Source organism: Amblyomma mixtum, chromosome 8 (assembly GCF_055824585.1).
Source record: "Amblyomma mixtum isolate Tamu chromosome 8, ASM5582458v1, whole genome shotgun sequence".
Classification (NCBI taxonomy): domain Eukaryota; kingdom Metazoa; phylum Arthropoda; class Arachnida; order Ixodida; family Ixodidae; genus Amblyomma; species Amblyomma mixtum.
This window is the reverse complement of record NC_143019.1, coordinates 121,568,305-121,594,414: the sequence shown is the minus strand read 5'-3', so window position 1 is coordinate 121,594,414 and position 26,110 is coordinate 121,568,305. Positions and strand designations below refer to the sequence as shown.

The 26,110-nt window shown below is 45.7% G+C and overlaps 1 protein-coding gene across 1 annotated transcript in view; it reads right to left on the bottom strand.

Moving 5' to 3' along the window:
* Positions 1-23,146, bottom strand: part of LOC149334161 (medium-chain acyl-CoA ligase ACSF2, mitochondrial-like) — a 50,612-nt gene extending 27,466 nt beyond the window's left edge. The window contains exons 1-9 of the mRNA XM_089556207.1: positions 23,019-23,146; positions 21,022-21,202; positions 18,778-18,906; positions 15,467-15,524; positions 8,539-8,653; positions 7,459-7,506; positions 5,254-5,359; positions 2,634-2,726; positions 2,317-2,465 (exon numbers count right to left, since the gene is read on the bottom strand). Of these exons, the coding sequence (XP_089412333.1) occupies positions 2,317-2,465; positions 2,634-2,726; positions 5,254-5,359; positions 7,459-7,506; positions 8,539-8,653; positions 15,467-15,524; positions 18,778-18,906; positions 21,022-21,202; positions 23,019-23,116 (977 nt within the window). The 5' untranslated portion in view covers positions 23,117-23,146. The remainder of the gene's footprint in view (positions 1-2,316; positions 2,466-2,633; positions 2,727-5,253; positions 5,360-7,458; positions 7,507-8,538; positions 8,654-15,466; positions 15,525-18,777; positions 18,907-21,021; positions 21,203-23,018) is intronic.
* Between the last annotated feature and the right edge of the window lie 2,964 nt (positions 23,147-26,110).

Below are 26,110 nucleotides of genomic sequence, written 5' to 3'. Positions count from 1 at the left end.
ATATGCAGAACAGCTAGTCTACGCTGGCAGTATTATAACCACGAGAAAACACTCGTACCTTTCGTAATTGTCATTTTCTGCGCTAAGGACGCGTGCATAAACAGCACGCGCTAATCTTACGGTGTTGCTGTGCAATACGCAATGTTGCAGCACAAATAGGTCAGCGAATAAACGATGCACGAATGCATGGCAACTGCTATGCAGAAGGCAGTGCGTGGGAGAAATTTGGGACCGGAAATAGCTGGCAGACGATTTTATGCGAAGCATACTAAAATAGCCCAACCCAGCTCCTCGAGCGCGGTGATGTCGTTACCATTGACATTTCGTGACCTCCATGTCATACCACGTGATGCGTGACGTCACAGCAGATGAAAAACGGGGGCCCAACTCGCGCCGTCGCGCGAGGCGTCGTGACCAAGGATGACCACGTGGTGCGTGACGTCACAGCAGATGAGAAACGGGGGCCCAGCTCGCGCCGTCGCGCGAGGCGTCGCGACCAAGGAGGACCACGTGATGCGTGACCTAACGACATAGGAGAAACGGGGCTCCAGCTCGCGCCGTCGCGCAAGGCGTCGCGACCAATGTGTTTCCTGCTTCTGCCGCTAGGTGCGCTGTAGTGAACACGTTATGCTGGAGCGACGGTATACAAGAGGGTGCACCTGCCTCTGCTAGGCGTACACGGGATAGAGATGCCTCCTGGAGACAGGGCTGCTCGTTGGAATGAGAAGCAAAAGTTGCGGCGTGCTACAGAGACTGATGAAGAGCGTGAAGAACGTCTAGCCAAGCGGCGTGCTCGATATGCAACTCGCCGACAATATGCTTCGCATCTGGCTAGGCTTAACCTAAGCTAACTCAGCCATTTTTTTTCCATGGTTATTTGCATTCACTTCGAAAACGCACCTCAACTATATGTTATAAAGGTGTAAAACTGATCGCGTGATTTTTTTGCTCTACTTAACGAAAGAAAAATTAGGAAGTACACATGAGTGTACAGTACAAGTACTTTACACGGTATATTGGTGTTCTGGATTGTCTTTTGTTGTTTTTTCTGGGAGGAAAGCGCCTAACCGACGACATTTTTACGGATACGAGTGAAGTGGAAGTTTGTCAGATTTCTCGCGTATTTGAAATTCGCCACGCTGGAACCTTACCAGCAACAGCCTAAAAGAAGTATTTCCTGAGGTAAATGTAGCACGCAGTTTGAATTAGCCTTTTCTTAAGAAAAGAACGGCGAAGTTTTTAAGCACTAGCAATCAATTTGTGCGGTGCTCGCTCACTGTAGATTTCTCCTTCAGGCCTGCTCGCTTTTTTTATGCCATCCGAAACGTTGCTCTCGTGAAGCGTTTGCTGCTTTCGCATTTCATTTCATTTATTCCACGCACTGAAGTCCATGAGGGGGCGAGAGAAAAAAAGCTGCTTTGTGGGCAGCTTGAGAAGCTTTCACCCCCTAACACATAAGGGCGAGACAGACAGTACAAGCGGTACATGAAACAGAACAGCACAATTTGGGAACACAGCTGCCTGAGGAAAAGTCATTTGATATCGACAGACATGACAAGAGTCTGTAAATACGACAATAATATACAAACTTTATGAAGCAAAAATTATGAACATTTATGAGTGAAGCATTGAGCAGCGTGATGCAGCCATTAAATCGAAGTGTATTTAAACGATCCCGGCATAATTTTACATCGATATATCGAGGAATATCGCGAATAGTGGCAAGCGTCCTGTTAGGTTTTTTACTAGTGGGTGCGAGGAGGTTCTTCCTCCAGAGGTTGCTCCAGAGAAGGCACCTCAGGGCGCGGATGATTCTGGTAGGTACCCCGGTCCGCTTCGATTCTCTACTGACACTGAGGGAGAAGGCTTCAGAGACGGAAAAAGACCTGATATAGTCGATGGTTGACGGCTTAACATCTGGCGGCCAGGAATTGTTACGCAAAAAGGCCACATCTTTTTCTCCAAAAGGGGAGTGAACTCATAACGCACTTAAGGACACAACATACAAAGGTCTCTAGCACTTGCATACCTAATGTGGTGATTAAAAAGATGAGCAGGAGTGACCGGAGACCAGAAGCGGGATTACACGCGGCGGCACTGCGGTTCGCGAAAATGCCGGTATCAACAATGTCGGGCCATTCCCACCGACAGCACAGATTTCAAACGCGTGACGGCTGCTAAATGACGCTGAACATTTTGTTGCCAACATTCAGGGTGTCTGCACACATAGAAATCGAAGGCAACGATGGGCCCATAGCAAGGGGCGAGTAGCCATATGCAAGATGCGGAGTGTCATTCAGATGCCACTCAGAGTACCTTTCTTCCTGAATAGACTTGAGCACCGCAGCGACGTCGTAGCTGGGAGCGGGCACAACCGCCTTGACACCAGACACCAGCGTCCGGCCCAGCACAATGTTCTGGCCATACACGTGGAAGAAGGGCAGGGGGACGCAGAGCACCTTGTCCTGAGGGGCGGAAAGGAGACGCACTCACATATAACGGTTTACCATGCGTTGCCAGAGACGTCGCATGACGTCAGAGACGTCACTAGAGGCAGCAGCAAAGTTTCTTCCTCTAGCTTTGACTTGACTGATTTATCTGTTTTGAGCTTGGCTGCGCCAATCAGTGCTTACCTTATTCAGCTTTGCCCTGTGCTCGAAGCAGAATACATTGCTGAGAAAGTTGTGGTGGCTAAGTACGGCAGCTTTTGGAGAGCCTGTTGTCCCCTGCGAGAGAACAGCATCGGGAGTTTAATTAATTGGGTGATCCGGGCGTCTGTGCTGCCCAACAGTGTTGATTTTAACCGCACCAGACACATCTGGAACTTCGAGATTTCTCTGCGCGTCACGTCATACACGTAACGGCTACAGAGAATATGCACGTTGATCCTCTGTCTGCAAGTCCATTGGTTTTCCTCTTTGTGTTATTTGAGGGGAGGCAGTTTTGTCCTTTTCACAATGATGCACAAGGCAGTGAAGCTCATCAAAGCTTTTTTATGTGATGTCCTTTGACTTCTGTTCGAGTGAAATAAAGACTGATCGATAGATATATAAATTGATTGATTGACTAATTGAGCGATTGATTGATATATTGACAGACAGACATATAGATATAAAAACAGACACAGGCATACGGACAGACGGGCAGACGGACAGACGGACAGACAGATAGATAGATTAGATAGACAGACAGGTAGATTGGACAGATAGACAGATAGGTAGGTAGGCAGGTAGGCAGGCAGGCAGGTTGGTATGTAGGTAGGTAGATAAGTAGATAGGTAGGTGGGTGAGTAGGTAGGTAGATGGGTGGGTAAGCACGTATATAGGTGGATGGGTAGGTAGGTAGGTGGATAGGTGGGTAGGGAGGTAGGTAGGTAGGTGGACAGATTTGATTTTGCAGCGTGAGCTGCACTGGCCGAGGTTGAGCAGTTTCGCGTCGCTCCTGAAAAACCTTGCTGCGCATGCGCGAGGAGCAGTGACGTCACACGGCACACAGCTGGCGCGTCTCGTCGTGCGCGCTCGCCTTCCTTTCCTTAAAGTGATCACATTGTAAAACGTTGACAGCGCCAACGCCAATGAAAACAATGAACGCCGACGGCCTATAGCTTCAGCGCCGCTTTTCTGGCACAACCTTGTCAATGCCAGCAGCCCACATCTCTCTCTCGTCATTCCACGCACCTATAAGCACAATTCAGGCTTCTACTGATCCAGGGAGCCATTATGCGCGTGCACTTCCATTCCTTAAAGTTATCGGAATGTAAAACGTTGTGAACGCCAACGCAAATGAACACATATGCCGACGGCCTAAGGCTTCAGCGCCGCGTTTCTGGCACAACGTTGTCAATGCCGACGCATGCAGCGGACACCTGTCACTACCGCCACTTAGCTTAAAGCACGGTTAAGGTGTCCACTGTTCCAAGAGGGCAGTTATGCACCCTCTCTCTGGTTCAGGTGTCCACCGATATGTGGACACCTCACCCTCAGCTCACGCTACCGTATATCCTGGCATAGCAGAGCTAAGCCGCTGCCAATTTTATTGATTCGATATTTTTGTCTTCTCTTTACATCCCGCAGCGGTGTATCGTTTTTGTCACAAGTTATCACACACGCGCGTTTGCTTCTCGGGCGTTAAATGGGGCCCTTAACGCACCCTAAAAGCAAAGGGTTATGACAGGTGAGGATACAGGTTCTGATTACCTACCGCAGATTTAGAGCTTCAAGACTGCCATATCTGTTACTCTAGACGACTAAGACATTAAAGCCATTCAGTGTATTACTTCTGGCAAACACTGTGTATTTTGCCTTTTAGTATGCTGCCCTTGCGTCCGCTGTCTCGAACTTGTGGCGTTTAAATGCTGATACGACTAACTTGGAAATTTAGAGTAATTGATGGTGCAACGAAAGTTGCTTTTAAGTCAAGATAGACACCCCTGCAAAGACATAGAGTTTGTCTACATGAGGTTTACTGGATGCGCTCTGAAGTGACATTTTGGCTTCCGCGACAGCTTCAGTGCACTGGTGGCGCCAATATGCATTTGACGGTAGGTGATGCCTTTTGGTGGGCGACTAATTTTGTCATATAACATTGTGAGTACTCTCAAGCAGAAGTACTTTTCTCGCAACCTCGACGGCTCCGTGACATTTCCTGCCTTCATATCCTGTAGAAAGGGGTTTGTCAAAACTACTGGTGCAGCCTAAGTTTATCGCGTGTTATATGCGTTTTTTCTAATGCGATTGTTCTTATTTTAGGGAAGGAAAGTTTGTCAAGTAACTTCTGGCTCTAAAAAAATATGAATCAACTCTGCAAGCAACGCTAACTTTAGAGTGGAAAGAACACAACAAAAGTTGTGATAACTGCAAATTCACCGGCGCATTACCTCCCCACTGCCCGTTCTATCCTCCACCGTCTCCGGCCTTCTACTCCATGCCAAAACTGCACTTGCCCTGGGCTAACCTAGAACATTGCCAGTTCGCTTGCTCCGTTGCCATTCAATTACCTCACTACTCCTCGAAACTTGCACCAGTTGACGGAGCAGCTCTCTTTGATGACTCTGGCCCATGCTTATCTCGACGCTTAATGCTGCGCCGTAATAAGGTTGTTTCTCTGCCACACATCCGCGACTACAAGCCACAAGATGTACTTGTAGGAAGCAATGAACGGAGACGCAGGCGAGAATAAGAATAGCAGCAAGATTATTAATTTTTCTGCGCACCATAGCCATTTATAGCGATTAACGCAGGCTTAAATACATACAGATGTGAAGACAATGGTGAACGGGTCGTCCATGCAAACTTGGTCTTGAACAGCCTCACCGTCGGCATGACCACCTATCATGAGGTCTCGAAAGGAGATGCAACCCCTGCGATTGAAAAAAAAAAACGCAGTGCAACCACTAACATTGACAGAAGTTTAAAGCAAGGGAATGGCATCCGCGAAAACGATTACGTTTATTCTACTATAGAATGCACCAGCTGGCACAGCGCCACCGTGATGGAAGTGGCCCAACAGGCAAGAAACAAAGGCCTTTCAGAATTCGCGAACACTTATGACGTTAGCGGCGTTAACGGCGCGGCCATTCTTGGCTTCCTGTATGAAATGCGGCTCCTTGTTTTACGAAGGAATCTGTAAGCACCACAATTCGATGCTCGGTCTCCGTCCTGTGTTTCTCGATAACATAAGACCTGAATCGCAGTATCCCTCTGGTCCTCTCATTTACCCTTATGTCCCGTGCTAAAACTTCCGAGGGAGCTATTGTGCCAGGCGGCTCCTTGTTTTACGAAGAAATCTGTAAGCACCACAATTCGATGCTTTCTCTCCGTCCGGTGTTTCTCGATAACATAAGACCTGAATTGCAGTATGCCTCTGGTCCTCTCATTTACCCGCGTGTCCCGTGCTAAAACTCCCGAGGGAGCTATTGTGCCAGGGAGCAAACAACTCCAGGAGAGTACCTAATGTTTGGAGAGCCTCTATGCGGTGGGGTGGAAGTGTAAGCAATGACACGCTTTTAAACGCCATCGAGAGCAACAACCGGAGGAGGCAGAAGCCGAACTCTCGTGCCGTCGTGTCGTAACAGGACGCAGCGCAATCCCTGCTGTGGAACGGACAATGTGTAAAAAATTTCTGATGCGCGAATATGATCGTCGTCTTAACTTTTTCATGGTCGTGCTGCAAAGATATTGTACTCTTCAAAACAAATGGAGTTTCTTTACCGTAACGTCGCTCTTGTGTCCTCACCTGTCCTTTAATCCACGCTGATTTAACTGTTGTTTTACAGCGACTGTTTAGATCAGACACCCACAGTTGTCGCTGCCGTATGAATTTGGCACTTAGCGTATCTTGCATATTGTGTAAATGAGGAATTTCACAATATGAAACCTAGTATCGAATAAAGGCTAACGCACTACTACTATGGTTGGTGAGCACCCAGAATAAGTGATCCTGGTTTTCCTGGTGACCTAAAAATATGAGGGAGAAGAAAGACAACTGGCTAGTAAACCAGGAATACAGCCTCGTAAAAAACGCGGGTACTTTTGTGAAGAATCTGTGGGTGTGATTTTCTGCAGTCATTTCCTGCGAGCGAATCACGTATAGCTACCAGTTTTAATAATGTTCTGAGCCTGGCCTGCCGAGCTGTAAAACGTTAGAAAAAGGAGGAGCAAAACTCTCAGCCAATCGTTCACTTCCATGCTTTTATTTCCAGCCTTTTTGCTATTTTTCTCCGAAAACTCAGAAGGCGCTCAGGTTTCCATTTGTCCAAGGAAACTGGTCAATTATGGCATTTCATTTTCACTGGCTCACAAAGGCACATGCGCTTTTTAGGTGCCACGTGCACTATTGTATGAAAATCTAGCTCCAAGTTTTTCCAGAAACAATGCAGCACTTAGGAGTGCTTTCTGCGTTTCAGGTGAACTAAAAAGAACTTATGCGCCCAGCGGGATAGTTCTAATGCTAGACACCTAAGGCTTTAAACAACAGTTCACTGAGCAGTTAGCTAGGTAGGATGTCAGCCCCAATTTTTGTGCAGGCAGATATAGCCACGGAATTTTTGTTTTTAATTTCGGGCATCATGGTCATCTTCAAAACAGAAAGTGGTTACAACATCCCTCAGTTGAATGCTCGTAATTTGTGGGACGTTTTGTAGATGCTTTTTACAAATTACCTGCCGCTATTCTGCGTTCCAAATGGTTCGAACAGTGTTTCAAACTTCGACTTGATTTCCTTGTGGCTGGGATAGCGTATTTCAGTGGATCAATTTTTGTTCTAAATCCAATAAAAAACGTCCCTAAAAGATCTATGGCTTGCTCTTTGACGTAAGACTTTCCAGGCCAGTCGCTATCAGTAAGCATGCAAATAAAATTATGCTTCTGAGGAGTAAAATCCGTGCTAAGCACTAGGTGTCGGTTTTTCCTGTGAAAGTAATTTAGGTGACAAGAATTTCCATTTTCTGCTCATACTCACGGCGCTTTTTGGTCGCCATCACTAATGACAGCTTTCAGCAGCGGGTACCTGAAAAAAAAAACAAGGTCAGCATTATACCTAAACAGTTAAATATAATAAATAATACCTCATAACTTAGAAAAACCTACATTCAAGTCTTATGCGCAACCCTCTTGCTCAAGCGCCTTGGCTGAAGAATGCTCGCTCAAAAAGTAAACACCAGAGAATATGTTGTAAAATGCAAAACAGCGCAAGCTTTCCGACACTGATACTTTTTAGATTTTGAATCTATCTAAATATGCATTTAGACCACAACTTCTTTAGTCGCAATTTTCGATCCTGACCTCCTGGACTAGCAATTGCACCTAATAACTTAGTGCTCCGCGCTGAAACGCTGGACATTTGTTGACCTCGTAACTTTATTAATCCTTTACCTGAAAGCAGTTCGAAGTGTCCCGCCTGATTGTGACAGTCACTAAACCCTACATTCCTGATAAGCAAATATTCTTATTTAATTTAACGACCAACATACAAAGTTCCAGTAGCTTCATGGGTCCAGGTTTTTCGATAGCAATACTGTCACGCTCCTGCACCAGTGCTTACGAACACAACCAAAAACGTTAGAGGACCACTGGCGCCGTACTTAAGCATTTTATTGAGCCCTCAAATAGAAAAATTGGCTGCGGAGTCAGGAGAATACGCATCCAGCCACTTATCAAGGTCAACGTGCCCATTCTCGGCTCTACTCTTTTTAAAGACCAAAGTGGGCTTTCGAGCGAGCGGGTATCAGTGAATTCAGAGTTTCGCGGGAGTCTCTAAGGGCCTCTTTTTCTGCATGATATGTAAATTCTCTATTGCACGTGAGTGGCTAACGTGTTCTGAGTATCACTGTGCCTTTTGCACACGTGTGCCAATTTCGCGGCAGTCCATAAGCGTGTTCTCAATTCTTTATTTGAACTCTCCGCAGGGAGAGTTCAGGCGTGACTTTATTAAAAGTGTACACATGAATTCAGTGCCCAGCATAGTCTCTGTGTTATATTTCCTGCGCAGCACCTTCAAATCGGATATCTGTTTTGGAACAAAAAATTTTTGAGCACCTACTTTTTTGAGTTTAGTTGTCCAGGCTTGGAATGGCGGAGCTCCGGTATAAGTGAGGAGAGCATCGCATAATAGTCAAACACCTTGAACGGCTCAGCAATGAAGATCCCTTTAAAGTCTACCTGGGAATAGAAACCGCAAAAAATGGGAAAATAAGCATGGAGTCATAACCAAATCAGTGAGATATATTATTTTCGATTTTATAACCGATGTTGGGAGGATAGCACAGCAAGAGAGGGCAGAATGAAGAACAGTCCAAATCCATAATATTAAGACGGCATTAGAAAGCGCCCTTTCTTCACGAACGAATGTGGACCTGATGCAAACACAAACTGCAACATTCATCTAGAAGCAATCATTTCGGAAGACATCTGCTACAGCTTATTAAAAAGTAAAAAAAAAAACGCGACGTTTTGGTACCTACTCGGTTCCAAAACGTCGCGTTATTTCTCGGTTATTTTATCCGGTTTGACGGCGTGCGAATGGAAGCTTGCCCTTCTAAGCGCTTGTAAAGTCATTCGTCGGGTCATTCAACGTAGATCGCAGATGTGCAAGTGTGGAATGTTCCAAGAAAGCGGTTAACATTGCCTCAAGTCTGCTGAATATGCCATAAGTCAAGTAAGAGTCTTCGGAGCGAGCATGGCTCGGTGTCCAGTATAATGGTTCTTTCGAAGTCTATCTTGGGGTCACATGCCTCTCAGCTTTCCGCCACCGCAGTCTGTTGCCTGTTGATTTGTTTGACTTCCGCTGCTTCATTCTTTCGACGAAGTTCTTGGTTTAGCAAAAGTACGACGGCGAACACTTCGAGCAGGGTATTTTGTAAACCGCGCTTTGAGCCCTTTATTTCGGGTGACGGTCTTTTGGGCGGGGAAGAGATGTCTCATGTTGGAAGTTGGTTTGTGTGCCGTTTGTGCTGCTTCTAGAAAGGATGGGGCACAAAGGTTAACAAAGATACAAAAGGGCACGGAGGAAGGGGCACGAAGATACAAAGGTTGAGAAATAAATTCCTTTGCCAACCAGAAAGACCTCTGTCGGATGCTTCACTTTGAATCTACTACAGCTGTTTGGAACAAAGGTTTTCTCTCTGTGGTCGCTTGCCACTGCAGGCGAAAGGGTTTTAGACCAAAGTGGAAGTTGGCGGAATCATACAAGGTGTCACAGCCATTTCAGATGAATTACTTTTGTTTATTGAAAAGTTTTGCAAAGTGAATCTTTTCAACTATACATATGTATACTATACAAGTCTGTCTACCTTCCAACACTTTTTGTGCGTTAACAAACAGCCACTTTAGTGAAACATGCGCTCTTTAGAAATTTGCATGTCAAGCGTTGACCTGGAAACATTTTATTTCACTAATACTCAGTGCACAAACCAATCGCACCAAATGCGTCGCGCACCAGCATAGCCTCAAAAATGGTGCACATGGAACTTGCTCTGATTGCTGCCGATTTACTGACGCATATCACCACTGTGTGGAACGTCGCAATTCCGAAAAGTTTAGTGATTAAGTATGGCAGCCTCTGTTATCACTTTCCGTGGTGCTCGAGCATTAAAATAGGAGCAGTTTTTTTGGAAGTCTAAACACCGAGTGCTATGTTATTAGCATGTTATTAGCAGCACGTTCCGTCTAACATCTTGCGGTTGGCTTCCACTGTTTGATCTCGGTAACCAGCTTGACTTTTAGCGACGCTCTAGACCAGCCTCCCACCTCACAAGTTACAAATGCTGCTCCCCATTGAGGTGCCTGCTAACCTTTCTGCGTGGAATATCGATTTCACAGCTCATGAATGCCAAGTACAAACGCCCCATTTCCATAAACCTTTATTGCTATGATATGCTTTCCCCTGATTACTTTTCGAACTTGTCATTAACACTGTTGTTCTTGCACTCTGAGTAATCATGATCGCGCTGCGTGACTTTAGCTGTGCTACAACGGGCAGCAGTACTGTTGCTCGCTCTCAAGAGTGCTGTACATTTGTATACGTAGCATGGAGCTGTTGGTGAGCAGCGGCACCAGTTTCCGCTTAAACATAAGTCATGAAGGCGCATTGTACGCAACTGTGTACAGTGTGAATTTGAACCTTTTTCTGGGAGAGTGCAAAAGGTAACAGTGATTTCTTTGTTTTAGGCCAACTTAGCGCTTTGTATGCGCTAAATATGCCGCTTTTTTGAGTCAACTAGAGCGAGCAGGAAACAATAATTCAACAAAATTTGAGACTGGTAGTGTGTGCTACGTCGTAGTTCTTTTCACAGGTATTGTCAGCGGAAATAATTAGTTTTCCCCTGCGTTTCAACCACAGTGTCCACCTCAGAAGTAAATATAAAGGGCCCCCTTAACCTTGAAGTACTCAGTAAGTGAACCCTGGTGTTTCGATGTTACAGTTTTCAGCCATTTTGAAACTTTGCGCGATATTTCGTACTATCCGGGACAAAATTTTGCGTTAGGTTAGTTCTTGAAAAAAAAAACATTTATTGTAGCTCCACCTCGCTACCCGGTCGCTTGATATTGTATGAAGGTATTAAAGACCTAAAGGCTTCTTCCTCCGGTAACAATATCAGCGAGTGGGTAGCAAGGTGGAGCTGCAATAAATGTTTTTTTTTTCAAGAACTAGCGTACCGCAGACTTTTGTCCCTGATAGTACATGCCTGTAAAACAACTACCGCCTTTTTTTTTTGCTGCAGACCTTAATAACTTTCTTTGGCGTGGGCAACAGAAACTACGAAATAGAAAAGTAGTAATTTCTGCACAGATATGGCAAGCGGCACCAGAAAAGCCTTCATTTTGAAGTCAGTAGAAATCCTTCACTGGAAGCTGGTTGGTTGGTTGGTTTATGGGGTTTAACGTCCCAAAAGCGACTAAGGCTTTGAGAGACGCCGTAGTGGAGGGCTCCGGAAATATCGACCACCTGGGGTTCTTTAACGTGCACTGACATCGCACAGTACACGGGCCTCTAGAATTTCTCCTCCAAAGAAATTCAACCGCCACGGCCGGGATCGAAACCGCGTCTTTCGGGTCAGCAGCCGAGCACCAGAACCACTTAGCCACCGCGGCGGCCTCACTGGAAGCCTTGTCTTAAGTATCTTTACTTGGCACTAGGAGCGGCTTTTATTATGATTTCTCTCCTTTGGAGCCAAACCACATCTCTGTTAGCGCCTTTTTGAACACCGGTGGCGCTCTTCAGCGCCTATTTGATAGACTTTTTCTGACCTATGTCACTACTTGATTTTGGCTACTCTAGTGAGTAAAACAATGAGTTTCTGACAACGTGCACGTGTAGGCATAATACGTGAAGTAAGATAAGCAGTGAATATAGAAGGCGAGGTAAAAGGCTCTTATCCACGAAGCCTCACACGCTAACGCTAATCAGTATCTTTGAAAACAGGGAGAGCTGCACTGCTGTCACAGCCCGCCACGATGGGCGCAACGCGCCTGCCCCCTTTAGATGGCAACAAAAAACCGACCGTTTGCCTTCTTCTGAAATCCGTAGAAGCGATTGCCGCAAGCATAGCGGCACGTAAAGCAAAAGCAGCTTGCCAAGGAACGTATACTGAAAGCTTAAAGGAATACTGACGCAAAATCTTAAAATTGAGCAAAAACATGGAGAATAGATTCTCGGAATGTAATTACACAGAAATCTAGTCGTCAATGCGCATATTTTTCAGCGGATGGTTTTATTTTAGATGTTTCACGAGCGCACGCCAAGCCCTCCCGGCCGGCACGAGGCGAAGAGCGTGACGTGATGGCACCCCGCTTTCATTCCCGCGGCCACAAATATGGCGGCGCCCTTCGATGCATGAAGCCTCGCTTCGGACTGGATTCGTCGTTCTAACTGCCTCCTTCAGCGTGTTCAGTGGCCATCAATGGGCCACTGGTCTTTCGCTTCGTCTCCTGTCGTCGGTAAGAAAACGTACTAGTAATAAATTTGCGTTATTTTTTATTTAGAGTGACGATTCTGCTCTCTTTAGGCTTGAGGAGCGTCGGTTTGTTTACAACAATGGTTCCCCTCCTAACCACCAGATGGCGCCAGTAGTCTAAACATCGTCGCGCCACTGTTTTAAAAGTGAGAATGTTAGAAATGGCGTAAGGTCCGGAAAAAATAGCTGCATTTATCTTACGTAAGCGTGCATACGGTTATGGTATGTAGACAGCATCGATTAACGTCGACATATCTGTGTACGCCGTGAGCAGACGACAGACAGACGACGGGCGGCCAACACAAAACTAAAAACTCGAAAAGCCGCGAGTAGCGATGGCAGTCGTGCTTTTGGGGGGACGGTGGTCGCGTGGGTGTAATGACATCTAGTCGCAGCTTCCACAGGCGGCCGCCAAGTGCAACGATACGGCAATAAATCGCGAAAAAAAAAACGTGTTATCCGCCTTTTTCGGTAAAATCCTTGTCGGATTTATCAATTTTAGCAGTCAAGCTCTTGTTCACATGTAAAGGAGCAGCTCCAAAAGATTGGTTCAGTATCCCTTTAATGGAACGCTGAGTCAATCGTCTTTAGCTGACCACAGCCCTCCTCAGCGGATAACTTCCATTTTTTTCTTGAGTGTAAATCGATTAATCTGACTGTTTTTGAGATCGGCCTCAAAAGAAGCATTTATTAGAAAAAAAAAATGCATTCATGCTAAGCAAAATATTTCCCGTCACTCGATTACAACTGGCGACATCCCTAAAAATTTAACTCTGCGATTACGTCTCGAATGTGTAAAGCGGTGTATCCAGGCTGTAAGAATGTCCTAGTAAAAATTCGGTCGTTGTACCATTCCAGGTTGTTAGTGAAAAGTGCTGTAGGTAGCGGTACCTGTATTTTATTTCTTTGGTTTCAAGCTCAAAAAAGGTCCGTTGTTCTCAGAAGTAGCCTTTTTGTCAATTAGCTTGTGGTAGACTGTCGATATAGGCAAACTTAATTTTCTCCTCAGCGTGCCTTTCAGATTAATGCTTAAAAATTCTTAAACGAACGCGTTGGCATGTGTAAATGAAAATCGCACTCCAAAAGCAAAGAAAAAAAGAATGAAGAACAGATTTCATGCTAAAAATTCAAAAGTTTAAAATCTTGGCACAGGTCATTGAATTCAAGGAACTTTAGCTGTTTCCACAAAGCAAAACGTGCGTAATGTAGCTCTTCGTCGAAATTAGGGTGGCAATATGGAATCGATTGCAGGCAAAGAGTAGTGCATTCTAGGACAGCTCACAAGTGCTGGTAGCAACACTCGGGTATTGGCCTGATTTACTGGTTACAGACCATATCCAATCTTCGGCCGTGTCTGTTTTGAGTCAAGAGCGAGCTAGCCTGATGCAGCATGTGGTCAAAGTTGTGAACAGTATGAAACAATGCGCAAGGAGAGTCGCCCTTTCAGTGTTTTGCGAACAGATGGGTGCAGAACACCTTCACACGAAGGTGCGTTGGCAGTGGCGCGGAAAAGTGCTGTCTATGGTTCTTGAACTCAGGGAGGAGGTGAGCAGTTTTCCAGCAGAATCCAAGGTGCTTGATGTGCCTTTCAAACACACTTCATTCCTCACTAAGCTATTGTGTTCTTCATTCCTCTCTAAGTAATGTGTCGTCTGGCGACGAGGTCAGGTGAGCACCACTATTCAGTACAGTTCAGTATAGCCAGAATGAAGTCAGGTTAACCAAATTTGCGGCGCATGGACTTGTGAGTGGCAATGCAATGCCATCTCGCTCGGATTTTAGTGTGCGGGTCGGCGAGGGACACTAAGCTGGCGTCACAGTAAGGTGTACTTAGACGATCAGCTACCGCATAAATTTCTAGCATATATAATTCAGCAGAGTTACTAACTGGGTTAGCTGGTGAACACGTATTGTAGGAATTCGTAATCTTACATTCCATTGGTGAAAATGTGCCATAAAAAAAACGCTCCCCTAAGGTTGCCTTATATTCCCCGCCTGTTGGCTCCTTGCATGCCTATGTTCTTAACAGGATTATTCTCCAATACAACAAAAAACGTGTGTGTATAGCAAAGAGTATAGTTGAATCGACAGGTTTCTGGCATCTGCCCAGTGCCACAAGGTGTCGTGGCATCGGCTTCTGCGTCTTCTGAATCCTTTCGAAGCATGTGGACGAGTATAGCCAATAGATGCGCCATCGGCAAGAGGAGCGCCAACGATGAGCTCCGAATATTGCGATAATCATATAATAAAATTTTTGCTGCGTTTAGTGATCACGTCAGAGACACTCCTTTTATACTAACGTCAAAAGGTAGCACTATTTCATGTTAGCCGGTGGGGAGTTCTTGTCATTTTGCTGCAAAGAACTTGAGCTCTACGCACTAACAAAGTCATTTAATGATGTCATGGACGGAGATGTGCTAGGTTGTTTTGTTGACGAGAGCATGCGCTACATACGAAAATGGCTACAAAAATTATACAGAAGAGAAAACATTCTCTAAATTTCTTACGACTTGGTTCGCAGTAGGTCGCTTGAATAGCGCAAAGTTCTTGGAAAACAATTATATGATAAAGAGCAGCAAACACTTATGAAGTGAACAATAGCATGCCCAAGCATGCCTTCTATGTGCTCTGCTTGGACAAAACATAAACTTTGCCTAATGTGTAGAGCGTTGACTAAATACCGTGCCCTCATTGAACTGCATGCATATTCAAGTTACACACATTTTTTAAAACTGAGTAAACAGTTTTGTAGTGTGGACATGCAGTTATGCACTTCATCTGTGGTTGCACCTTTTTGTCATGTTAGCAACATTCAGGCTGTCTCTTCTGAATTATAACAAAATCAAGTGACTGCCCATTTCATTTATTATTTATTTCATTCACTCAAATAACTTCCTATTACTGATAACCTGCTATTCAAGGATCCAGCAAAAACATGAAAATAAGATACTGAAACAAATACAAAGAGTAGTGATGGAATTGCAAATATGTGCAAGGCATAAAAAAACATTTTACTCACAGTATTCAGACACTTCTCAATTTCTGCAGCCGTCAAGGCAAAATGGACACTAGCCTGAAAAATAAATAGGTGCGTATGTTTGACACGCTTTATTCTCTTGATTTATGTACAAAAGAGTTACTAAGGCTGCCTAGGCTTTTAATACACTCGCGTGCTCTGATTAAGTACCAGCACACAAAATGAGTAAAATGAGAAGGATTGCAAGATTACAAAGATGGAATCAGGAACCGTGAGTGCAGCATAAAGAGCACACATTCCTAAACGTTTCTAGGCTGTTATACAACAAGATGAGAACAGGCAGATGTGCATGCGCGCCATCATAGAACGCCCAGCAGGTTGCGGCTCTTTTCGGCGGAAACTGTTTATTTAGCCTACGAACGCTTAATATCAAAAGTCCTACTAATGCGGACTAATTGGATATACACAGCTAATCCTAGAGTGCCAAATGCAAACACAGCACAGCACACTCGTATATCATTCATCGGTCATGTTTATTGCTCTTTCCGCAGTAGAATTAGCCAACGTATTAAAGAACGGATTAGCGCGGTTAGGATTAGCTACAACTTCATGACAAGGGTCAGAGATGTGCTTAGAGTTTTAAATATGTCCCGGATGGGTAGCGAAGGGTCATAAACAAAGAAATAAAGTAGTATCGGCATTCAGGATGAACTCCAGGAGACCTTCCAATACATTCTTTCGTCGCGGTGATCCCCCTTTTGGCGCTCACTAATGTGAGGGCTGTGCGGTGGCCCTGAGACCTTGCACGGTCCAAACTCGCATGCTTAATAAAGTTTTCCATCCATAATAGATGGATGCATACTTATCGGCGCTGGATGGTTGTTTCGCACCAATGCTAGCGGAAATTAGAGACCACACTTAATAAAGGACACGTTAGGTTCCTTTAATCGTTCCGCAGTGGCAGGAATATGTCATAAACATCTGAGCAGAGGATGACTGCTCACAACGAGTTCATATTGCGTGCTACTCGATGACAGCGGTAATGTGTCCTTAGAATGTGCAAGTTTTAATATTTTAATCTAAATGATGCGCTATGTGCCATGCTCTCAATGTTCTTAAAAGGAAAGGAAACAAAAACTGACATCAGAAATTGATGGGGTATATTTAGTCCTTGCAGCCATCGTTTCTTAAAGGACTATAGAATAAAACACCAGGTTGCGCTCTGATAAAATTATTCCGCGCTAAAGAATATATAACCTGTCAGAGCAGTAATATTTGGATATTCCCCTGGAATATTGACTCTAAATACGAGCTCGAGGCAGCAATTCCAAGAAGAGTTCTTATTTTTCACGCCCACGAGTCGGCTACAAAGAACTGCAAGCCGCCGCTCAGGCTCGCAGGTCTCGCTGCACTGAGAGGAGAAAGCTAGACAGAATATAAATGCATGTCATACGCAACGCCAACCACTCACTTTAGCTCTTGTCGAGCTGGATGAACGGTTCGGGTTGCCGCATAGTTTTTCTACGTTGATGACGCGTTTGTGCCCTCGTAACATTTCTTTTAATCGTTATCTTCCACTGTGCAACTTAGGGACGGAAGCCACGTGATTTAGGAAACGCTGACCGTTTAGAAGTTTCAATACTTGGCTTGATTGTGCACGAGTACATGATATGTCTGAAAAAAATAGCTCCAATGCTCTTGTAGCACTGACAAGCCCAACGGAGAGAGACAGGTTTTTCAGAGGTAAGTCAGCTTAAGACTAATGCATATATACAGTAGCGGACACGATAAAATCGACCACGGCTACAGATTGAAACCGCGGATCAACGCAATCTAGTTCCCGCACAACCTGATGTCGAGAGTCCGGCTTGCAAATGCTTGTCCTCTCTTGCGTGCAACCTGCCTAAGCCCTCGCTTCCGCTCAATGCGCTCTTTGATCGCAGTGAGTGGCGTGAGATGGCGCCACTGTACCGGCGCCACGGAGTTCGCGCTGCCGCACACGCTTCCCGCGCGGGCGATCTTGCTCCGCGCTCTGCTCCCGTGGTAACTGGACTGCTGCATCACTATTGCCGGTGGTGTACAATTCTTGAGTATCCATCACTCGCGACATCCATCATGCAGACACAGAGGGAGTGCAAAGAAATTGGCCGCCATCATTGGGGGTCAGTTTTTCTACAAATGGTGCCCGCTACATGCGCGAATAAGCGCCCACGACCTTCCAGCGCGCTATTAGCGACACGTCCTAGGTGAGCTCGTTAAAAAAGTTGGCTAAATCTGAGCCTTGAGCGAAGAACAGCGGGTCACGAACGGATAGCGTGGCGTCGAGCCCTACTTGCCCCCCCCCCCTCCCCCCTCCCCCCCTGTGAAGAAAAGCGGTGAGTTCAATAGGTATAACCTTCTGCGAAAGTAGGCGACAGCTATTTCTCTGCTATTACAAAGTTGCAGTGCTAGAAAGCATGCCGCATGTATAACTAAAGCTGTAAGTGTAACAAATAAACTGTGTCAACATCCCACACAAACCGTCGTTGGCCGGTAATCGCTAGCGTAACAGGCAAGCCGTCCCGTCATTCACGAGTCCAAAGATTGCATACCACCGGCGATAATTACGCAACAGTCCTCAGCTACCGCGGCAGTAGAGCACGGAGCAAGATCGTCCGCGAGTGCAGCGTCTGGGCCAGCGCAAACGCCATGGTATCTGTATAGTGGCGCCATCTCGGGCCACTCACTACGATCAAACAGCGTATTGAGCGGAAGCGAGCGATTAGGCAGGCTGCGCGAAAGAGAAGACGCGCATGGGCAAGCTGCATCTCTCGACACCACGTTGCCCGGCAACTAGATGGCGCTGACCCGCGTTTTGAACCCGGAACCGTGGTCCATTTTATTCTGTCCTCGACTGTACATACATATGTACATTTACGGGCAAAAGTAAGCAGAGCACGCTATTGACTTTTAAAAATTTTCACGAGTTCCGTAATTTAAATTGCCAATGATTGGGTGCTCCGTTTACTTATGCGCGCACCTGTACATACGTATGTAGTACATACATACATACATACATACATACATACATACATACATACATACATACATACATACATACATACATACATACATACATACATACATACATACATACATGCATTAAATACCTAGGCGCTGAAACTCTTCTTGAGAGAACTTTTCAGGCCTTTAAAAACTACAGACATAAGACATGCAAAGCTCTGCGAGTAGAACAGGCCTTAATATTAAACAAACGTAGAGAATATAAAAACCATCCCGCTCATTGATAAGTATGAACCATGTAGCTTTCTTTCTACTATGTGACATGGTAGCAAGGTGAAGTACTCACAGAGATTATTCCAACTTTGGCCATCGCTGCGGCCATGAGCACCCAGTTGAACGTGCTGGGTGACCAGATGACCAGTGTGTCGCCCTTGTGAAATCCAAGAGACTGCAGGCCCCGGGCCAGCTGGTCAACCTGTAATTATGTGAAAGGCGAAATTTAAAGCAAATACACTAGGCGCTGCCCAGCCGCAAAATTCTAAATTGCTCAAAACCACGCATTTGTTGTTCCGCCCTTCGAGAATAAGAGTCGGGTTGCACATCGAATGCTCAGCTCAATCGAAATTCTTTTTCTGGTTTGTGCAAATAGTGGCGTAAATGAAAACACCTGGTTACATGTGCTTGCAGTCATTTATGGTTAACTATGTAATTCTGAAGAAAACATGGAATTTGTGCAGCAATTTCATTTCGTGACAGTTGCTCAGAACACGCCGGACCGTTCTTTCTGCAAATGCGGATTTCCGTTTAATCTGTAGAATATAAACCTCTTCCACTTGTGTGAATCTTTATCCATATTCTCCCTAAAACCGAAAGTCAGATGCAGGAAAACTTTTATGGAACGTAATAATCGCTTTTATGCTGGATATAATTCGAACCTCACAACATTAAAAGTTCACATAGAGAGCGGGAAAGCGGGACCAAGTGGAAATACGTAGGGAGCTCTTAGAACTCTGTATTAGATCTTAGAACTCCAAAACACTGACTTACGCAGGGAAGCAATCATAGCTGTTACTCCTTCCATACAATTTCCACCGACCAGCGCATATGTTAGAACTGATAATCACTTCGAGTTTTTCAGCATATGTATTCAGGGACTCTTGGTCGCACACTCTGGCGAAATTGTTTCATATTGAGTAACAACAAAAAAAATACAGAGAATGTTTACTACATTCGAATCGGAGCGAAAGCACGGATTTGTGCTGCCTAGAAGACGACGATGAGCAGGCAGTGACGCGGTACGGAGCAGATGGAAGTTGAGATAGGGTAGTGATGGTTTTGGTTTGGTTTACGGGGCTTAACATCCCAAAGCGACTCAGGCTATGAGAGATGCCGTAGTGAAGGGCTCCGGAAATTTCGACCGTGAAGTTTAACAAGGGGCATGCTGGCTGCGCCGAATCTCCACGGTCGTCGAAATATTTGTTTCGTAAAAAATGCGCTTTGGTGCGAGGAGTATATGATGCATTTTGTGACGAAGTTAGCGCAAAAAAAAGGACAAGGGACCGAAGAAAGGACACATAAAACATTGACGAGCGCTCGTGAATGTCTTGTGTCCTTTCTTCTGTCTCTTGTCCGTTTTTTGCGCTAACTTCTTCACAAAATGCATACTAGCCCGGCAGCTTAATTGCTCTCCTGAGGTATTTGCTGCCCTGCCAGAGCCGCCTAGCTGGCCCCCTATCTGGATGCATGTATGTGCCCAGATTTTTTATGTTTTGGAAGGTGGGGTCATGCAGAGTGTATGGTTGCTTGGTGTTTTGCGGCGTAAGCAGGCCTAGATTTTTTTTCGGCACTATTTTCATGCAATAAAGAAAACAAAAAAGCGGCGATAGCCTAGTGGTCTCGCTGAGCGGCCCTGAAAGGAGGTCTTTTCGCGCAGCCCTGTGCTCGACTCCCAATCATGGATATTGATTCAGTTTCTTTTTCTCGGTTTGACCTGTAACTCAGACGAAGGTCAAATTTACACGGCCCGCGATGGAAGCTCGAGGTTCCGTAGTGAAGCTTCCGCTTTAAAAGGGATGCGAAAGTGGGCAGTGCGAGCTTACGAATATCTAACAAAAGCACCCTCCTCATACGCCGGTGCTTCTAGCGTCTTCAAACTGTACACTTTCCAATCGTCAAATAACACGCACCCAATGAATGTGTAATACACTGAGAGTAATGTATACTCGTAATGTAGCATGTAATGTATACCTGGTTACATTTATTTGCTTATTATACGTTTCTTTTTAATGTGCTCGTTTTCTTTCAATCTCTGCACTTGCGTCTCCTCCAGCTCTCCTCTGCACGTAGCAGCAATTGTGGCTCAGCTCGAGCCAGTGGGCAGGCCGGTGCAATTTCCTATCCATTCTTTCTTCAATGACAACAACAACAACAACAATCACAGCCCACTGCCTTCGTTTGGTGCCTCTGAAGTGTGTTTACATGATCTGTTCAGTTAATAACAAAAAGTTTGCCTTGCAATAGAAAGGACAGACGCCGTTTATCAGCACAAGCGTACCGTGCTGCATGGCACAACATGAACGCGCTCTCCCACCTGTTCCTTGAACTGGGCGAAGCTGCAGTGTTTCCCTTCCTGCACGAAGGACCAGCCGACGCGGTCTCCCCACTTCTCGGCCGCCGAGTCAATGTGCGCACCCAGGGTCTCTGACGAGAGCGGTACGGAGCACGTCTCGTGCCAGTAGCTGAAGCGCAGCTTCTTTCTGGCTGGTAACGAGCTGCGAAACGCGGTAGTTTTCTCCCACTTAACGCAATACTGAGCCAGCCACAAAACAGGCCCAGAAACATTTGCAGGGGATCGAACCCTGGCACATGCGGAAAATCCTAAATAGCTTTTATATAACGTTACTTTCACAAGACGCCTGAAGGAACATTGGCCGCTAATATTTCGCGCAAGAATGCAGGCATCAGTTTAATTGTGATCTTTGCACAATAGAGATGATTATACCATCAGAATGTTTGTCGTGGTTAGAAAGATATAAAATATTCTTCATAGCAATGAACCTTTACAGCGCAGTTAATTACTGAAGCATTCGCCGGCATTTCTGCATGGTTTCGGCCATAGTCTAGGGCTCAGCAATCTCGTCGCAAATAAAAGAAGAATCACCATCATCACCAGCATATCTACGCTCGCTGTAGGACCAAGGCATCTCTCATATATCTACAATTAACTCTGTCCTGTGCTAGCTGCGGCCAAAAATGAAAATGAAATAAAAGCAGAAAACAGAGTACACCACATGATATTAGTCACAAACGAATGAGTAACGAAAAGAAGTAGACGACAAGGTGTTTCTGAAATTTGTGGGAAAATGGACTATTAGCGGGGAAAACAACAAGCTTGTTTTGGTTAAAGATCTTTGAAGGAAACAAAATAATTCTCCTGGGAGAAGTTTCAATAAGCGAAATAATTTCTAAACATGAACAGACCTTTTAGAACTCCTTAAAGGTTTTTTTTTGCGGTGAGGATTTTACTCTAACTCAAATCGGAACGTAATTTGGCTACAGATGATCTGTAATCTCTGTAGCAATGGGTAGCCCTAAAGTATTAATTACACTTTGGTCAAGTTTTTGCGTGACACAAAACTTCTGAGTACAGGGTACACAAGAACGGAGCGGCTTGCAATAAGATTGAAGGTTTGAAGGTTTATTAAAACGAAATACAAATGAGTTGTAAGTTTCATAAAAAAGTTAGTACAGTAGGAGGTCCCAAAGTGAAAAACTGTCTGGGGGACCTAACATCAGGAATACATAAGGAAAGTGTATAAGTTTGGCAGAGGAGCTTGAATAAAAGTTTACAATCAAGATAAAACCTATTAGTGTAATTTGCGGCAATGAATAAGTTATACAATAGTTAGCGGGCATAATTTAAAAAAAAAAGACATGAAATAGCAAAACATAAGAGGAATAGAAAGAACACAAAAAAATGTCAGATAACAATGGGCATTGAATAAATGCAGAAAATGATTAGATGATTATTATGAAAATGATGAAAATGATTAGAAGATGATTAGCACATTCCGATTACACTGAGGGGGAGGCCGAATGTAAGGCATGGTTCTCGAATTTACTGTTGTATTGGTAGGTTTTATTCAGTACTGCTTTCAAGCGACGGACTGGGAGAAGGCTATATACCATGCGTCAAAGGCTTAGCTTAAGCTTAGAGAAAACCGTTTATCGTTGTGAAGCGCTCGTCTCAGCACAGATGCTGGCAGGCTCGAAATTTTCTCCGAGGAAGGTTTTAACGCGTAAATAAAAATCAGTCACAAAGGAATGATCAAATTATCTGCTTTTATTTGCAACGCAAAAATCTTTTTAAATTCTTCTCTACTGATCATACAACACACTTAGTCCCACGAACTCACGGATAGCGCACAACTTAGTGATGAGTAGGGTTTAATGAAAAATGAACATTCACCCCTGAAGAGTGTAATTATCCAGTGCGCTCCCATTGCATTGATTGCATTTCAACCGAAAAGCTGGTAAAAGTGCTGCTAGCCACGCATAGCAATGTTTACACAGTGTCTTCATGCTTACCTGCTCAGTGGTCGGTGTAGGCATCGTGCTCGAATCTGTGGCGCCTTGAGAAAAGCCTCTGGAAACCGAAGGCCGCTAGCTATCCGCCATGGAGCCATCTCTAGAGCTTCCTTCAAACACGCGACCCAAAGGACGACCGTACGCGCGCACAAACGTGGGCGATCTCAACAGGAGCCCCAAGGGAAAGAAATACTGGAGGAGAGAACTCCCCTTTGCAGGAGCGATTCCATGACTCTTATCTACACGGTTGATTTGAGAGCATTCGGCTGTAAAACTGAAGGGCAGACGGCGCACAGTCGAAGTAAAATTAGCACTAGCACGAATCTCGCTATATAGCGTCAAACGACCGGGTGGCCCTGACGACTGTGTGCCGTGGCAGCAGCTGCGTTTCAAATTAAACCTCCTCGAGCGATCTGTAGTACTGACGGCAGGGCAGCGGGGTTTTTTTTCTTGCTCTTTTGCCACCTCTGCAAGAGCCGTCAAGTAGCGCCAGACAGCCGGACGGGATCGTGTGGCGGAAGGCTGTATACCCCGCGGGGGTTCACTGCCCGGCTCATGATGTCGCGCTTGCTTACGGTGATATGATAGCGTTGCATCCGCCCCCAGAGAAAAGAGACGACTGCGAAGAGGTCCGTTGAAACTGGTTGGTCGCTAATATGCTTGTTTTGTTTTCATCTGCCTCTATTAAAATTAGCGAGCACAGGTTGCGAGGTGAACCAAGTTCTTCGATGTCAGAACAAAAATTCATAGGACTGAACATATTTAATAAACAGATTCACAACAGCGCTACGGAACGAGGACAGAAGGAACACGAAAAACACGAAAAACACAGCGCCCGTCCTGTGTTTTTCGTGCTCCTTCTGTCCTCGTTCCGTAGCGCTGTTGTGAATCTGTTTATTAAGCATGAACCAACTAGCCCACACCAGAATCCTCTTTGAACATGATGTGAACAGTGCGAACTACAAGGGACAAGAAAAGAAGGGACACAGGACAAGCGCTGACTCGCAACAAAAAGATTTATTCACTGAAACCTTCTTATATGAAGTAACAATCAAAGGGAAGAAACAACACAAAAAAAACTAAAAACCATGAAACGCAACATTCGTCAGGTGCTCCCGAGAAAATTCATCTCCCTATCGCAAAGGAAAACAGATGGTTTGCTGACGCAATTCAGTTGATCCCCTGCGATGTGAAAAGCCTCGGCAACTTCTCGAGTTGTCGAGGCTTTTCACATCGCAGGGGATCAACTGAACCCTAGGCCAACAGCGTGTCTACAAACATAGGTGGCACTCGCGAACGCTGAAGCTGGAGGCAGCGGTGGTTTAGGCGTCGTCTCGTCGTCTGCTACATTGCGTGCTTCTCCCGGGTTCACTTGCCAAAGGCGTTCGGGTACTGGTTTTTCACCTCATGCTGTGTCGGCTATATAGTTTTAACAACTGTATAATCTGAGGTAATATAGCGCTCGCGGTTTCATGCCAGACTCAAGGAAAAGCTTTCACGATTCGGAGAAACAAACAGCGGATAGAGCGTTTTTTGTGTTGTGTCATGTTTCACGACACGCGTTTCTCGCGGTGTTTATTGTGATAGCTTTGAAATTACATCGCATACGTTGTAAATCACTGTTGCCAACCGTTAGCGGACAGCCAACTCAATGGGTACTCTCTGAAGCGAGAACATTATTTGGGTAAGGTTTCCAACACGTGTCTCTACGGGTCACGCTCCGATCCTGTACCCCCAGCGGGGGGTGACTCCCGCGCGAACGCATCCTGGTCGGTCTTATCTTTGTATTTAAAAATACGTCACCTTTGAAATGACGTTTCATACTTTAAAACGTTCAGTTCTAGTATGTACTCGGCTTTCCTTCGCGGATGGGCATCACATGTGCACTGTGAAACACGGAAACAGCTTTGAAATCTATCCTTTGCATGCGTTTGTAAGGGCTGTACTACAAGCATTTACACCCGCCGGGCTCCGGCGTGCACGAGCGCCTCCTATGCTTGAATACACGGTGTTGGTCCACAATAGCTGAAACAGTGAAATGAGTGTGCGGCAATGAATGCGCCGCCTAGCGCGATGGAGAAAACAGGCTGAACGCAGTTCCATGTAAAGCACCTATACACCTTTCTCCATTTGCCTCTCTGGGCGTAGACATATTTCCACAGTGTTGCGCCTGCAGCATTCTGATTGATAGAATTAATACAGGCATCTACTGCGCATGCGCAGCAGAGTACGACAAACGCGTGCCCTCAGTCAAGCCCTAAACAGTGAAAGCCCTATAGAAGTAATTAACGCCTGGCATTCTCGAGCTGGAACAGAAACGGCTAATAGCTGTGGCTTCTCGAGACGATCGGGGAACTGGTGGAGGCCCACCGACAGGCCCAATACATCAGGCTCACAAAAACTTCCACAGGTCGGTATATCCTGGACTCCCTGGGAATCAAAATACCGGCCAACGACCCAACCCTTCTCGCCATCCCACGATCCCTTCACCGAGAGCTTCTCATCAGGCCGCTCCCGAGGAATACGCACCCGTCCCACCATGAGCAGCGCCGCAGAGCCCGTGCGAAGGCACTCCATCGAGCGTACGGCCCCCAGCCGGACGCCGTATGGGTGGACGCTGCCTGCACGGGTGATGAAGCGACAGCAGCTGCGGTGGACTCCTCTTCATCCACCCTCCTCACACTACCTCTTCCTCCAGATACGTCCCCAGAGGCTGCAGAGGAAGCCGCCATTGCACTTGCTATAACCCGCACGGAAGCCCGGTATATTTTAACTGACTCTAAAACTGCGATTCTAAATTTTGCTCGAGGCCGAGTTCATGTCCCTGCTTTTGGCATACTGGACTCGCCCGATGCACCCCCGCCCCGCCAAGTGGAGCTGATATGGGTGCCTGCGCACTCCGGGAATCCCGGAAACGAGGCCGCCAACCTTTTAGCCCGAGGTTCTTTAAACCGGGCTCAGGTGGCCTCGGATCGGGGATTCACGAAGGATCGCATGCACTCATTCAGTGAGCTGACCCAGGCATACAAAGCCTCTCGCCAGCTCTACCCCCCGCCCCACCCCTCCCTAGATAACAGACACGCAACACTCTG